Here is a 15258-nt window from a genome sequence, read left to right on the forward strand (position 1 = left end):
GGGCAGAGCCAGAGGGGTCTTACCTGGGAGTTTGGGAGGCACATAGTCAGAAGCCCAGGGGTCACAGATGTAGGGCTGAAGGGAACTGATGCTGGCCTGACCCACCACAGTGCGCTGGCCATACTTCTGGACATCGAGTACCTTCAGCATGAGCGGCGTCATGTAGGACTCCTCCATGGGCATAAACTGTGGCCACAAGAGAGGCCGTGTCAGGTTGTGCAGGGCCAGGCTCCTCGGGCCTGCCAGTAGGCTCCTTACCAGCATGAGGAAGAGGATAGGCTCATTGAAGTTGGGGTTGGCTTGGAAGTTGGGGATGGGCTGGGTCTGCAACGTCTCTTGCCAGCACTCCACAAAGAGCTGGGGGGAGTGTACGCGCTTCAGTTTCCGGAGGCCCCAGGCCAGGATCTGCCAGAACAGCGGAGTGCTTCTGGGGAAGTTCCACGCAGGTCTGGACTCATCCTCCAGACTCGGAGACTGACCATCTGTCCACGATTCCTGCCCTTATGACTGGTTACTTCTCTGCCTCCTGTGGGTCTGAACTCTCAAGTTCTCAGATGCAAGTTCCCAAAGTGACTGTCTCAAGGCCCTGGAAGCCAGGCTCCCTGATGTCTCAGGCACCTCTTGATTACCTGAATTAATGTTGACTTGGGCTTTAAAATAGCTCCTGAGACTCAGAACCATAGGATAGCTCAGGGGTCATCTTGGAGTTTGCCTACCTACCTGCCTGATATTCGTCTCACCTGTGGTGGGGTCCCAAACCAATCTCCAATGATGGCAGACTGGGGCATTATGCAGGGCAGGGCCCTAATTTGTGCAGCTCAGCACCCCTATGTTCACCGCTGACACCACGTAGACCACACACATTCTCAGTTCTCAAATACCCCAAGGGAAAGGCCAAGCAACTTTGGTATACTCTATGGGATTTAAAATGACTGAACAAAGTTAAAATAATGAAATGCTTGAGGCAGACCCTCAGCATCTCGCTTCTCTTCTGTTTTTTACTAGGCCACTCTTCATCATCTTGGAACCCATCAGGAAGGACTGATAGCTCTGGAGACCGGGGCCATGCATCTTTTCCCTGTCTCCTACCCCATCATTACCTCAATGACCATCTTCTTCATCACAGGCTGGATGTTCTTTGGCAGAGAGTAGACCCCATTCTTCCAGGAAATGTTGAAGATGGGAAGTTTCTGTTTGAGTTTCTGAAAGAAGGCTTGAAGCATGAGGTGCTGCATTGTACCCAGTCCCTGAGAGGACTCAGTGCAGAGGGCTGGGCTGATGGCAGGGTTGGAAAGAGACTGGGTAGCCTCTGCCACCCAGCCCAGGTCTAGGATACCAGGCTTTTACCCTTCAGGGGTGGCCTCAGTTCTTTCAGGGGTAGGTCAGCACCTCTGTCTCCAGGAACAGCTCACAGGAGGCCAGAATCTCGCCCTCTTCCTCCCCTAGCTGGTTGATGAGTGGATGCCACCTCATGGGAGACAGGATCCTGTTTTGGAAGTTCAGCCAAACCTTTGGGGCGCACATGCTCCGTCCCCACAAGCTCTCTCTGCCCTGGAGGATACGGTGGGTTTATATCACCTGGAAGCCCAGAACCCAGCCACAACTGCAGATTCTGACACCGCCACCCAGCCCATCACCTGAGAGTCGTGCTGCCATAGCTCCAGGATCACAAGCGGGGGACTCTCCTGAGTGTCCTGGGGGCTCTCATACAGTAGCAGGTGCTGGAAGATGAGTGTCTGAGCCCATGTGGGAGCAGTGCAGCTGTTCAATGTCTGTGTGCACTGGCTGTGGTTGAGGAAGATCGCCCTGATGAAGGGCCCTGGCAGGGGAAAAGGGGTTTCCCCTGAGCCTTCAACCAAGTACTAATGACTGCTGCTGCCCTGGGCCAGAATTTATGGAGTGAAAGAGGATATACATCCACAGAAGGCATCTCTTTAAATGATGAGTAAATAAAGATCTGGGTCATCTGCTTCTACTTATGTCCACTCCTCAGGGCTGCCATGGGGCTGGGCATCACTGAAGGAGCCTAGCAGCACCACCAGGAGCTTAGGACATTGAGTCATACCAGGTGTCCATTAGCAGCTCAGTGGGTGCCCTGAGCTATCCCAATGTGTGGGTGCAGAGACCCAGGAGGCATAGCTCCCAATAGATGCTCCTTAATCTCCCCCAGACTCAATGTACAGCATCCAGAACACCCCCACAAGCAAGGCCACCTGTGATGTCCCTGAAATCAGCCCTGGAAAGGTCTCCTAGGACCCTCTGGGCTGTCTCTACAGAGGCTATAAGTCAACCCCATCTCCTTTATCACACAAGGGATATGAGTCTTAAGTGCCTCCTCAGTTGCCCACACAGCTCATCTGCCTTTGGCCAGTCAAACTCCTTTCCATCCTAAAACCTAGTATTCCCAAACCAGCAAAGACTGTCCAACTCTATATTGGTGCTGCAACTCAGGGTGCCCTGTCAAGAGTGGCCCCGACAGTGGGCCAGTGATAGAACAGCCTTCCACACGGTCTATCCAGCATTTCCTATGGTCTCCCAAGCCTGCCAGGAGGCTCCTGATCACTACTTGGTGCCCACACCCCCAAATAAATTATTCCTGACTTGTGCTCCTCCTTGTAGTAGCTATTTTAGGTTTGGAGGTCATACCTGACACTGTTCTTAAGACCAAATTGGCACTGGGGATCAAATTTAGGTCTCCTACATGCAAAGTGTCTGTTTAACCCTTTGACTATTTCTATGCCTTCCGTATTATTATTTTTTCTTACAAACCAGGGCCATGAGTGACCATGGGGGTGGGGAGGATATAGAGCTCTGTCACTCTCTTTTTTGGGGGAGCACACCCAGTGACACTCAGGGGTTACTCCTGGCTATGCTCTCAGAAATTGCTCCTGGCTTGGGAATATGGGATGCCAGGGATCGAACCAAGGTCTGTCCTGGATCAGCCTCGTGAAAGGCAAATGCCCTACTGTTGAGCCGCTGCTCTGGCTCCTTAACTCTCTTTTTTTGTCACATTTTTTACAATGCTGAAAGACCACCGAGGCTCCGGGTACTTGCCACCTACCTTGGAAGGTCAGGATGTGGGTGGAGATGAGGCTCCTGGCCTGGTAGATATAGCAGAAAAGCTGGTAGTAGTTGGGCTCTAGGTGAGAAAGAGGCTGCATCCACCCCTTGCTCCCAGCCAGTTCCCCTCCACAAACCCCCCTTGGAGGCAAAGGCTGATCTAAGGCTCACTGTCGAAGACACAGTAGATGAAGGGCAGGTTAACTAAATGAGCAAACTCTGGGTCAGATTTAATGGAAGTCTGGCGCTTTCTGGAAAAGCTGGTCTCTGTCACTATGTTCTCTTCTTTAATAATTTCGTTCAGATCCAAAGCCTGTGCCCAGAATGGTCTCCTCTCAGCCTCATGCCCTAGTCCCCCCTTTCTCCTCCCAGGCCCAAGAACGTGCGCGTTGCACCCAAACCTCCAGACCTCCAACCTCTGTGTCTGCCATGCCCAGGTTGGAGCCTGTCTCTAGGATGTGAGGTCACAGCGCCTTACCAAGGATCCCTCCAGCAGGAAGATAGGTGCAACGGTCGATTTCTCCTTGGGCACCATCCTGCGATGCCAGCAGCGACGGCGGAAGCGGCTCTCAGGCTGAGGATTCAGCTGGTACTTAGAGCCCACGACGTTGCTATATTCCCAGTCCTCTTCTGGGTTGGGCTGCGGTCATGAGGAAGGGAGAGAGTGACTATGAACTCCAGGGGTCAGGTTGGGCCCTGCTAACCCCACACGGACAAGCCTCACTAGCTGCAGGAAGGACAGTGTCTCCTCTTCAGGGCTCAGCTTTCTGTGGTCCCGGAGGCGCACCCGGGCCCAGCGGCGCCGGCGGCAGGAGTAGTAGGTCTTCTCCACTGCGTTCCAGATACGAGGCTGGCCAGACGGTGGGACCCCCACTCCATACTCCCAGCCTGTAGGAATGGGACCAGGTACCCCAGGTTGGGGGCCTTGGACAAACCTTTGGGATGGGCCCCAGAGTTGAGTCTAATAGGGTGCAGCTTCTTCTCAGGTCTGGTGGGTGGGAGAAGGTGTCAAGAGTGACACCAAGTGTCCTGAGGTCACTGCTGTCTCAAGGGTGAGGAAGGGAGATCCAGAGATATCCATCCCATGACCCATGCAAGACCACACGGTCATAGATCACAGGAACCCCCAAATGCTCAGGCAAGCACAGAAAAGCAGCGTATTCCAAAACTGGGGGTCAGGCACATGTGTGTTCTGCCTTTGGAGAAGCTCTTGCTTTCTATTGAGCACTATCTCTCTTATCCGTCCCTTCCTCAGTACCTCACTTCATAAACAAGTGGGGGTCATTTCTTTTGGGAAAGGTGAGGCCCTGTCCTTGGTAGCTGGAGGCCCCCCCAGGGGTGAAGACAAAACCTATAACCTTGAGGTCAAGTCAGGGTGGGTCCTGCCCTCAGCTGGAGGACGCACCCTCATTGTCCACTGCATGGTTCAGCTCCACCGTCCAGTTCTTCTTTATGTACCAGCCTTCTGGGCATTTCATGTCCTGCCAAGTCTCCACAGGCTGTCCATTCTGGAAAAAAAGGACCTATTCATCTTCCCTGCTTGGACTTTGATTTCCATTCCTTGGCCTTCCCAATCCCAGAGAAGACCCACTGTTAGGAATCTTTTCTACACATTATCTCCTTTTACTGATTGTCCTTTTCCAACAATGAGTACTTGTAGTTTTTGGGGAGGGGAGAGGGTACAACTGTGGTGCTCAGGGCTTACTCCTAGTGCTATACTTATTATTCCTTATGGTACTGGAGAACCATATGTGGTTCTGGACCACAGATGCATGTAGGGAAAGGACCTTAACCCATGTATTATTTCTCTGGCTTGTCAATGTTGTTATTGTTATTATTGTTTTGGTTTCTTGTTTGGCTCGTTTTGGCTGTGTTCAGAGATGACTCCTGGCAGGACTCAGGAGATCATATGGAGTGCCAGGGATCAAACCCAAGTCAGCTGCATGACTTACTACTCTATCTCCCCAACCCAACAATCAATGTTTTGTTTTGTTTTTTTGTTTTTGGTTTTGGTTTTTGGGCCATACCCGGTAACCCTCAGGGGTTACTCCTGGCTATGCGCTCAGAAGTTGCTCCTGGCTTGGGGGACCATATGGGACGCCGGGGGATTGAACCTCGGTCTGTCCTAGGCTAGCGCTGGCAAGGCAGACACCTTACCTCTAGCGCCACCGCACCAGCCCCACCAACAATCAATGTATTCTTAGAAGGAAATCAAAACTCATGGCTATACAGATTCAGTATCACTCACTATAAAGAAGAGGTAAGCACTGTCATGACTGAAAATAAGTCATGGGACTAGCTCTCATCACACTGCTATTGGGCCCCAAGCCAGCACTTGCTCTTGCCTGGAAAGTGAGGCCAGTACAAGAGTTATGCTCAAATCTGTATTATGCAGCATAGCCCCAGCAAGTACTGACATTCTATTCATTAGAATGAAACTAAATTCCTCTGGAAACAACCAAGATGCCCTTCAACAGATGAATGGCTAAAGAAACTGTGGTACATATACACAATGGAATATTATGCAGCTGTCAGGAGAGATGAAGTCATGAAATTTTCCTATACATGGATGTATACGGAATCTATTATGCTGAGTGAAATAAGTCAGAGAGAGAGAGAAAAACGCAGAATGGTCTCACTCATCTATGGGTTTTAAGAGAAATGAAATACATTCTTGCAATAATAATTTCCAGACACAAAAGTGAAAAGAGCTGGATGTTCCAGCTCACCATAGGAAGCTCACCACAAAGAGTGATGAGTTTAGTTAGAGAAATAACTACATTTTAAATTTTCCTTATAATGAGAATGTATGAGGGAAATGGAGAGCCTGTTTAGAGTACAGGCGGGGGTTGGGTGGGTAGGAGGGAGACTTGGACATTGGTGATGGGAATGTTGCACTGGTGATGGGTGGTGTTCTTTACATGACTGAAACCCAAAAACAATCATGTATGTAATCAAGGTGTTTAAATAAAAAAATAAAAATTAAAAAAAAAAAAGAATGAAACTAAATTCTATAATTCGGGACCAGATTTTACATCACAAACAATGTAGATTTCAAAAGTTTCCTTCTTGGGGCCGGAGAGATAGCATGGAGGTAAGGCATTTACCTTTCATGCAGAAGGTTGGTGGTTCAAATCCCGGCATCCCATATGGTCCCCTGAACCTGCCAGGAGCAATTTCTGAGCATAGAGCCAGGAGTAACCCATGAGTGCTGCTGGGTGTGGCCCAAAAACAAAACAACAACAACAACAAAAGTTTCCATTCTCAGGACCAGAGCAATAGCATAGTGGGGAAGGTGCTTGTTTTGCACATGGCTGACTTGGATTTGATTTTCTGCACCCTTGAGCCCCACCAGGAGTAAACCCCTGAACACTTCTGGGTATGATTCAAAACCTAAAAATAAAAACAATAAAACAACAACCAAAAAATGTTGAACATTTCTATCCTCACAGAAAGTTCTATGGGTCAGTGCTGGCTTAGACAGGACTCCTTCCCCACCCCCCTGGAGCATGAACCACTGGGGTGAGGTCTAGGAAGGAATTTGTTATTAATTTGGGAGGGGGGTTTGGGTCACAAACAGCAGTGCTCAGGGATTACTTCTTGCTCTGTGCTCAGCAATCACTCCAGGCATGTTCAGGGGACCATATGGGATGCCGGGAATGGAACCACCGTCCATACTGGGTCAGCTGCGTGCAAGGCAAATGCCCTACTACTATGCTATCACTCTGGCCCCTGTTATTAGTCTTATCTGTTTCTCTTTGCAAGTCTGTTTTACAGAATCTCTATCCACCATCCCAGAGACTCAGGCCATATGGTGGGGGCTGGGCCCCTCGTCCATACTTGGTGCATTTAGCACAACCTTTCTTCCAAGTTCCTCCCCTGGTAATGGGTATGAACATGCCCAGTCCCTGAAACTACATTACCACACACCCCCTGCACTGGCTTTGGCCCCCACATACCACATCTGTGTTGGAGACAGTTGCAGGTACCCAGGCCCCTGTGATATCTCGATGCTGGTTTTCATACACTTCCTCCACCACCTGGCTCTTGTTGATGTCTATGTCGAGGAGAAGTCTGGGAGCAGCAAAACCCCAAGTTCCCAGCATATGCCCCTGAGATGAGGAGCCCCAGGGGTCTTCCTTTGCTGGCTGCCCACCTGCTCAGGTATTGAGAGTGATGACAGGGCTTTCATCTCCCAAAATCCCCACCCATGGGATCAGAGTCAGTGGCTGCATGGCCTCCTCCCAGGAAAGAAGTGCTAGTTCCATGCACATGGGAGTATGTAGGCCAAGACACTATACCCCAGCCTTACCTCCTCTGAGGTTCCACTCTCCACTGCCCCTGCCAGCGCCATCCCTGAGGTGTCTTGAAATTCCCTTTGGGCAGAGGCATTGTGCCCAGGACATCTGAGAAGTTGGGACACTGGTACAGTCCTACTTGCCCCCACTTTTCTTTGAACTTGGCCTCGTTCTCGTACTAGGGAAGGGGAGTCGGTGCTGGCTATTCTCCAGTAGCCCATGGAGAGCCCATCCTGACCCTACTCCGTGCTGCCCACATCCCCTAGAAGTGTTTAGCAATAAAGAGGCCAGGGCCAGAGCGATAGTACAGCAGTAGGGTGTTTGCCTTGCATGTGGCCAATGTAGGATGGACCCTGTTTCGAATCCCAGCATCCCAAATGGTCCCCCGAGCCTGCCAGGAGCGACTTCTGAGTGCAGAGCCAGAAGTAACTCCTGAGCACTGCCGGTATGATCCAAAAACCAAAATAATAAAATAAAATAAAATAAAGAGCCCAGTGACCCTGCCTAGGAATTGAAAGTAAGCATGATATTTGCCAAGGAAATGCCTGCCTGCACTCTCTCAAGTTTTAGTCCCATTCTGCTTGCCCACCCCATTCTGTCATAGCACTGTCCCTGCACAGCAGTCTCCATAGCAGGGGTCCTCAAACTTTTTAAATAGGGGACAAGTTCACTGTCCCTCAGATCATTGGAGGGTCTGACTATAGTAAAAACAAAACTTATGAACGAATTCTTATGCACACTGCATATATCTTATTTTGCAATGAAGAAACAAAACAGATACAAATACAATATGTGGCCCGCGGGCCATAGTTTGAGGACAACTGCAAGGGATGCTTAAAGGGATGCTTACCAGAATTGGGCCCAGGTAGAGGACTCTACAGACCCAGTCCCCTAAGGCTCTCATACTCTTATCCCACAAGTGAGAAGACTGAGGCTCTGAAAGGAGCTTTCACACAAGGAGAAGAACAGGGTAGAAGACCGAGTAGGATGCTAGAGCACTTTCTCCCACCACAGTATCAGTGATGGAATCAGCAGCTCGGTTGGCCCTCGGAACCCCATCCCACTCCATTACTTGACCTTGCCCGCTCCTTGCACATCCAGAAACCCCCACCTCATTTCAGCACCTCCATGACCTATGTATGGGCTGGAAACACCCCACAGTGAGTTACACATCTGCAACACGCACTTTATTTATGGTTTGGGGGCCACATCCAAAGGTGCTCAGGTCCTGTGCTTGAGGTTAGCCCTGGCAGAGCAAGGAATGAAGCATGCAAGTGATGAACCCAGGCCTCTCATATGCAAAACATATGCTGTATGTAGCCCTTTGAGCCATCCCTCTGGTCCAATGAGCACTTTAGAAGCAATGAAAATAATTTTCATTCAATAAATTCAAAAGATTGAAAGAAAATGATTTCCCTTCCTGTGATGTCTTTTCTTGAACTATGGCCTTCCCAGGGGGAGAAAGTCATTTTGTTTGATTCTGTGAGAAGATGCCTCATTCCAGCTGCTTTGACCATCCTGCATCCCCTTCCAAGAAACCACCCTTTTTTAAGACCCGATGGGGCCCTGGCCACCATCAGTCTGAGCCTGGCTCATTTGCCTATACTACCAGGGTTGACTTCCCAAAACTTCCATCTGGGAAGACAGTGACCACTCCAGAAACCTGCTCCGCTGCCTCTCACACAGAAGATGACCTGTCAGCAGCAGGGTCCCCGGCTCCACCCGCTTTCAACCCACTCTCCCTCCCTGCCTCGTCTTCACCCTGCCCACTCTCCTCCCCTCCTCTCAGTTTTCACCCCACCAAAGGCTCCGGCCCAACTCCAGCTCCACCCTCATCATGCCCAACCCCTCTCCTGGCTTCACCCGCCTGCTTTCTCAGGGTTCAAGCCTCGCTCCCTGCCCCGGCCCTGCTTACCGTCTCCGCGTACACGACCACTTCGCCTTTGTGTAGCAGCTGCAGGTTTTGGCTGTCCTTCACGTTGCCCAGCCACATGCAGACTCGGAGGTAGCCTGGCATCGTATCCCTCTGTCCTATACCCTCAGGGTACTGAGGCAGAGACAGGTTAACCCCCCTCCCTCAGCCTGCAGGACTCTGGGGAAGGTGGGGGCCCTGGATCAGGGCATCACTCCCCAGCCTGGTGCTGGGATGAGAGGTGACTGCAACAAGCCTACCCTCCAGGCACACCTGAAGGGTGCTGGTGAGATGAGGGCAGTACCCTGGGCTAAGGATTGAGAGTGCATCTGCTCCCTTATTCCCCACCATTGTGCTCCAATAGGTCTATTTTACAGAGGTGCAAGCTGATCCCTGGGACAGGGACAAGGAAAGCCTGTGATTACACAGGTGATGTTCATGATGGTTCACCTAAAAGCAGGATTCAGCCCTGTTATGGAGGATCCACTGTGGGGCAAATAGCAAAGGGCAGGCAGGTTTGGCGATGGGGATATCCGTCCTCTGGCCACTGTGAAACCTCAGCTCATAGATAAGGTGATGGGCAGAGCCTGCAGTGTGGAGGTAGGGACTGCTTCTGCTTTTTTTTTGTTTGTTTGTTTGTTTGTTTGTTTGTTTTTGGGCCACACCCGGCGATGCTCAGGGGTTACTCCTGGCTGTCTGCTCAGAAATAGCTCCTGGCAGGCACGGGGGACCATATGGGATACTGGGATTCGAACCAACCACCTTTGGTCCAGGATTGGCTGCTTGCAAGGCAAACGCCGCTGTGCTATCTCTCTGGGTCCGGGACTGCTTCTTAAGGGTGTTATGGTTCTCCCTGGAGGACCCCCGTTTGCACACCTGAAGAAAAATGTTCTGTGTCTTCCCACAAAACCTGCCAGAGCGCCGGGTCCCTGCTGGGGCGAAGAGGATTTGGTGGGCAGGCACTTGTGCAAAGGCTACGCGCTGCTCCTTGGCCACCAGCCAGATCATCACGTCGGGGATGCTTTTCTGGGGCTATAAGGAGTGTGTCAGGTCGGGGCTCTGGAAGGCTACAGAAAGCATGTCAGGTCCACCCCTCCCCCCGGGTTCTGCCTGCCCTATCACTGGCCAGACGCACCTCTGGGAGCACGCTGTTGAGACGGAAGAGCCAGCCCTCCACTGTGGCCACCATGTCCCTAGGCTGGGCCATCTTGGTCTTCTGTGCCAGCTCATGCAGGAGGAGGCTACGGAGCTGCCCTCTCTTCTTGTCTAGCTCACTGACTTTGGAGTAATAGCTCTCACGGGGCAGTGGGTGCCTGTGTTCAGGGATAGGAAGGGGCTTGGGCCTTGCCTCAGCTCCTCTTATCCCTTCCCTCAAGCAAACCAGGTCCTAAATCTTCTCTCCTTTCTGGTTGTTCGTAGGGGGTCTGCTTTGTGGGTTCCCCTCCTGCTCCTCACATCTTTCTGCCCCTGCAGGGAGCCAGGCCTGTTCTTAATGCCCCCTCTCCCCCATCTTAAGGGTAATGGGATAGGAAGAGCATGGGCCACCAAAGTGGAGCTGGTAGGGATCTAAGTGGGGTTCTTTTTTTTTTTTTTTTTTTGGTTTTTGGGCCACACCCAGTGGTGCTCAGGGTTTACTCCTGGCTATCTGCTCAGAAATAGCTCCTGGCAGGCACGGGGGACCACATGGGACGCCGGGATTCGAACCAACCACCTTAGGTGCTGGATCTTCTGCTTGCAAGGCTAATATCGCTGTGCTATCTCTCCGGCCCCTAAGTGGGGTTCTGATGGAAAGGCCTTCTGTACCAGTCTTCCAGAACAGTCAGAGGAACAGAGGGAAGGAGCACAGGGTGGGGCTGGGGCGCATGGATGGGGGCTAGTCAAATAGAAGTGGGGGGGGGCTTGTACTCAGGGCTCACTCCTGGCCCTATGCTCAGCAAACCATATGTGTTGCCAGGGATTGAACTACGTTGAGTACATGCAAGGCAAGGCCTCACCCTGTAATCTCTGTCCAGCCCATGATCTCCCCTTTCTTGAAAGTATGGCTAGGTGAGAGTGTACAGGGGAGGTTCCTTAGGGCTACATCCTGGGGCCAGAGCAATAGCACAGTAGGTAGAGCATTTACCTTGTACACAGTTGACCTGGGTTCAATCCCCAGCATCCCATATGATCCCCAGATCTGCCAGGAGTGATTCCTGAGTGCAAAGCCAAAAGTAACCCCTGAATGTTGCCGGGTGTGGTGCAAAAACCAAAACCAAATATGTATAGCTATGTTCTCCCCAGTTCATCCCCATTCCCAAGTGCCTTTCCCCTACTTGCAGTCCTCCTCTAACTCAGCCAGCAATTTCTTCCACTGGGAGAGCAGTTCTGGGTCTTTAGGGTTCCTTATGGATTTCAGGATGTTCAGATTGGTTTTCTGTTCAGCAGGAGGGAAACAGCAATGTGTTCAGGATTCAGGTAGATGGATTACAGGGCCAATTTAAGTCCCAAGATGTTTTCATTCCAGACTTTGAGACCAAGCAAGGACCAATGCAAAGTCAGTTCCAGATGCCCATCCTAGTTTCTCCCAACTACTAGTTTCTAGTGCTGAGTGGTGGGGATGAAATCAGAAAACTGGCCCAAAGAAATGAAAAACATCAAATTTTAAAGCCTGAACTGTTCTTTTGTCCCCAAAAAACACTAAGATAAGGACAGATAGAACCTTACCCAGAAACTCTTGCTGAAGTTTGCAGGTTAACTGGTGTGTGCTTCATGAACACCAGGGAATGTATTCCCACAGGGAATTTATTGATCATTCATGATTACCAGCTACATACCCATCCTTCCAAAAACATGTTTCCCAGTTCTCTTTCTCTCTAAAACCATCTTCTTGTGGCAGATGATTTCTTTGAGGACACAAGTTTGCCATTTTCCAATATGACAGCTGTTGCCAATAAATTTTTTTTTGTTTTATTTTTCGGGCCACACCTATTTCATGCTCAGGGGTTACTCCTGGCTAAGCACTCAGAAATTGCCCCTGGCTTAGGGGGCCCATATGGGACGCCGGGGGATCGAACCGTGGTCCTTCCTTGGCTAACGCTTGCAAGGCAGAGACACCTTACCTCTAGCGCCACCTCGCCGGCCCCGCCAATAAAATTTTTTTTTTTTTTTTTTTTTTGGTTTTTGGGCCACACCCGGTGACGCTCAGGGGTTACTCCTGGCTATGCGCTCAGAAGTCGCTCCTGGCTTGGGGGACCATATGGGACGCCGGGGGATCGAACCGCGGTCCGTCTCCTAGGCTAGCGCAGGTAAGGCAGGCACCTTACCTCGAGCGCCACCGCCCGGCCCCAATAAAATTTTTTAACCAATCTGTTACCCAGTCTCTTGGATGATTGACCCTGCAGCAGCACTGGACTCTGACATGTGTGGTTGCAGGAAGGGTGTGGGGATCTAATGACAGCTCCTGGGTTCCCAGAAAATATTGGTAGCTGACAGGAACCAGGATGGGGTAGAGCTATGAAGGGACAGATTCTTGCCCCAATCCCTTCTGTAGGCTTGAGAAAGTTTCCTGTGGCCTAAAGTTGGTCAGCAGCACCATGAATACATATACCACACGTGATCTCTCCCCTTCCCATGTCCTTGTTATCTTCTATTGCCACACTCCAACTTCAGGGTCAGCGTAATAGTACAGTGATGAGGATATTGCCTTGCATATGCCCAACCTGGTTCAATCCTTGGCATCCCATATGGTTCCTTGAGCACACTACTAGGAGTGATTTCTGAGCTCAGAGTCAAGAGTTATGACTGAGCACTACCACGTGTGGCCCCCAAACAAACAAACAAAAAAAAATCAAGCAAACAAACAAAAAGACAAAACAAAACAAAAAACCCACACTCCAACTTCATACCACACAATTTGCACATTTCTCTGCTCCCTGTTCACTTGGATTCTACTCTCTGCCTTCCAACTTTGCTGATTCTCCTCTTCTCTCAGTCTTTCTCTTCCCTGCAGCTCTACCCTGCAACCTACCTGCCTCTGCTGTGATTTCTCCTGGGTGAGCTCTTACTGCTCCACTCTTTTCTGTGGCTGTACTCCTGTGGTGCAGGCACAACCAACTCAGTGGCTCCCTGAGGTTAGGGTCTGAACCCTGATTTCTTTGCACCTAACCCTTTTCACCAGGGGCCTGCATTCCAGCTTCCCTACAACACCCTGCTCACCAGGCGGTCCCGCAAGAAGTAGAGGACGTTGAGAGTGCTCATCCGGAAGCTGTCATCCTCCCAGAAAGAGGTCACTGCCACCACTGGCTTGGTGTTGTACCAGGGCACATAGTGATAGCTGGATCCTGATGAACAAATACATGGGGAGGGCTCTGAGGGGCTCATGGTACCCTCTCCAGGGCTTGTCTGCTACCTGGGAGGCAATATTTTGGGGAGCTTGGTGGGATGGAGCCAGTGCTGATGGGGGTGCAATGATAGCACTGGCTCACCTTCTGTGAGGGGAGACTCTCTGTGTCCCAAATATGGGAAGGACCCTGGTAAGCTGAAGGCAGGTCTGAGGGAAGGCTTCTTTTTGGGTGGTCTGTGATGAAGAGGAGCAGCTCAGGAGTTGGTGAGATAAGCAAGCATATTACCCTGTCATGGGACTGGAGAGATAGTGCAGTGGCAGGGCATTTGCCTTGCATGAGGCTGACACAGGATAAACCCAGGTTCAATTCCCGGCATCCCATATGATTTCCCCAGTCTGCCAGGGACCAATCAGAGGAGTAACCCCTGAGCATAGCTGGGTGTGGCCCCAAAACTAAACAACAGCAACAACAACAAAACCAAACAAACAACCAAAAAAAAAAAAACAACAACACCCAGGGGCCAGTGAGATAGCATGGATGTAGGGCATCTGCCTTCATTGCAGAGGGATGTTGGTTTGAATCCTGGCATCCCATATGGTCCCCCAAGCCTGCCAGGAGCGATTTTTAAGTGTAGAGCCAGAAGGAACCCCTGAGGTCTGCTGGGTGTGACCCAAAAACAAAAAATCAAAACAAAACAAACAAAAAAAAACCCAAAAAATCCACAAAAAAAGAGATCCTGACATGTAGGGGTGGGGAGGGCTATGCTGACAAAATCGTAATCTGTGTCTTCATGATACCAGGACTAGTCATATGAATATGTAGTGAAAATAAAAAATGACCAGACTGGAACACCAAACCCAAAGTCAATGACAACAGAATAGATAACCAATCTACAACAAGCTGTAAAGTGGAGACCAGTTACACTAGTATTGGGGGGGGGGGGATAAAGGAGGGAGATATGGGAGACATGCTGGGAACTGGAGTGGAGGGAGGACAACATTGGTGATGGGAATGCCCTTCATTCATTGTCACTATGTACCATAAATAATTCTGTATACTGCACTTCAGTCACAATAAAAAAAAAAAAAAAAAAAAAAAAAGAATGGAGAAGAGCAGCAGAGACTTGGTTCTAAGGACTGGATACAGACTTTGTGGGCCAGAGGTCCAGGTTCAGTTCTCAGTTTAGGATCCCTAAACACACCCAGGATCAACCAACGAGCACTGTTCCAGAAGCAAATCCCTGAGCACTGTGCCAGGAGCAGTCTCTGAGCAATGTTCTGAGAGAATTCCCAAAGCACTATGATAGTAGCAGTCCCCTGCAGGATGTGGCTCCAAATCCAACCCCTTAAAAGGGAGGCTTAAGCTAAAGAAAACAAGTTTCAGAGATGCATTTCTGAATTGACTTAAATGTTGAGTATAAGCAAAAAGTCTTTTACTCTGAGTGCATGTCTATTTCTATTGGCAATTCTCTGCTCTGCTGGGGCAAAGGGGTGAAGAAAAATGCCTTTATCTTTTTTTTTTTTTTTTTTTTTTTTTTGGTCACATCCAGCAGCGCTCAGGGTTACTCCTGGCTCTACGCTCAGAAATTGCTCCTGGAAGGCTCAGGGGGACCATATGGGATGCCGGGATTCCAACCACTGTTCTGCATGTAAGTCAAACATCCTAC

The 15258-nt window shown here is 50.3% G+C and overlaps 1 protein-coding gene across 1 annotated transcript in view; it reads right to left on the reverse strand.

Moving 5' to 3' along the window:
* The window catches only part of FER1L5 (fer-1 like family member 5), a 72435-nt gene that overhangs the window by 7390 nt on the left and 49787 nt on the right, over window positions 1-15258 (reverse strand). Inside the window, exons 20-36 of the mRNA XM_049784594.1 lie at window positions 13465-13589; window positions 11583-11683; window positions 10406-10583; window positions 10147-10302; window positions 9274-9405; window positions 7373-7536; window positions 7020-7134; window positions 4466-4568; window positions 3776-3948; window positions 3539-3700; window positions 3232-3373; window positions 3062-3139; window positions 1638-1819; window positions 1390-1551; window positions 1101-1202; window positions 259-405; window positions 24-186 (exon numbers count right to left, since the gene is read on the reverse strand). Of these exons, the coding sequence (XP_049640551.1) occupies window positions 24-186; window positions 259-405; window positions 1101-1202; window positions 1390-1551; window positions 1638-1819; window positions 3062-3139; window positions 3232-3373; window positions 3539-3700; window positions 3776-3948; window positions 4466-4568; window positions 7020-7134; window positions 7373-7536; window positions 9274-9405; window positions 10147-10302; window positions 10406-10583; window positions 11583-11683; window positions 13465-13589 (2385 nt within the window). The remainder of the gene's footprint in view (window positions 1-23; window positions 187-258; window positions 406-1100; window positions 1203-1389; window positions 1552-1637; window positions 1820-3061; window positions 3140-3231; window positions 3374-3538; window positions 3701-3775; window positions 3949-4465; window positions 4569-7019; window positions 7135-7372; window positions 7537-9273; window positions 9406-10146; window positions 10303-10405; window positions 10584-11582; window positions 11684-13464; window positions 13590-15258) is intronic.

The sequence above is a fragment of the Suncus etruscus genome, chromosome 12 (genome assembly GCF_024139225.1).
Source record: "Suncus etruscus isolate mSunEtr1 chromosome 12, mSunEtr1.pri.cur, whole genome shotgun sequence".
NCBI classification, from domain to species: Eukaryota; Metazoa; Chordata; class Mammalia; order Eulipotyphla; family Soricidae; genus Suncus; species Suncus etruscus.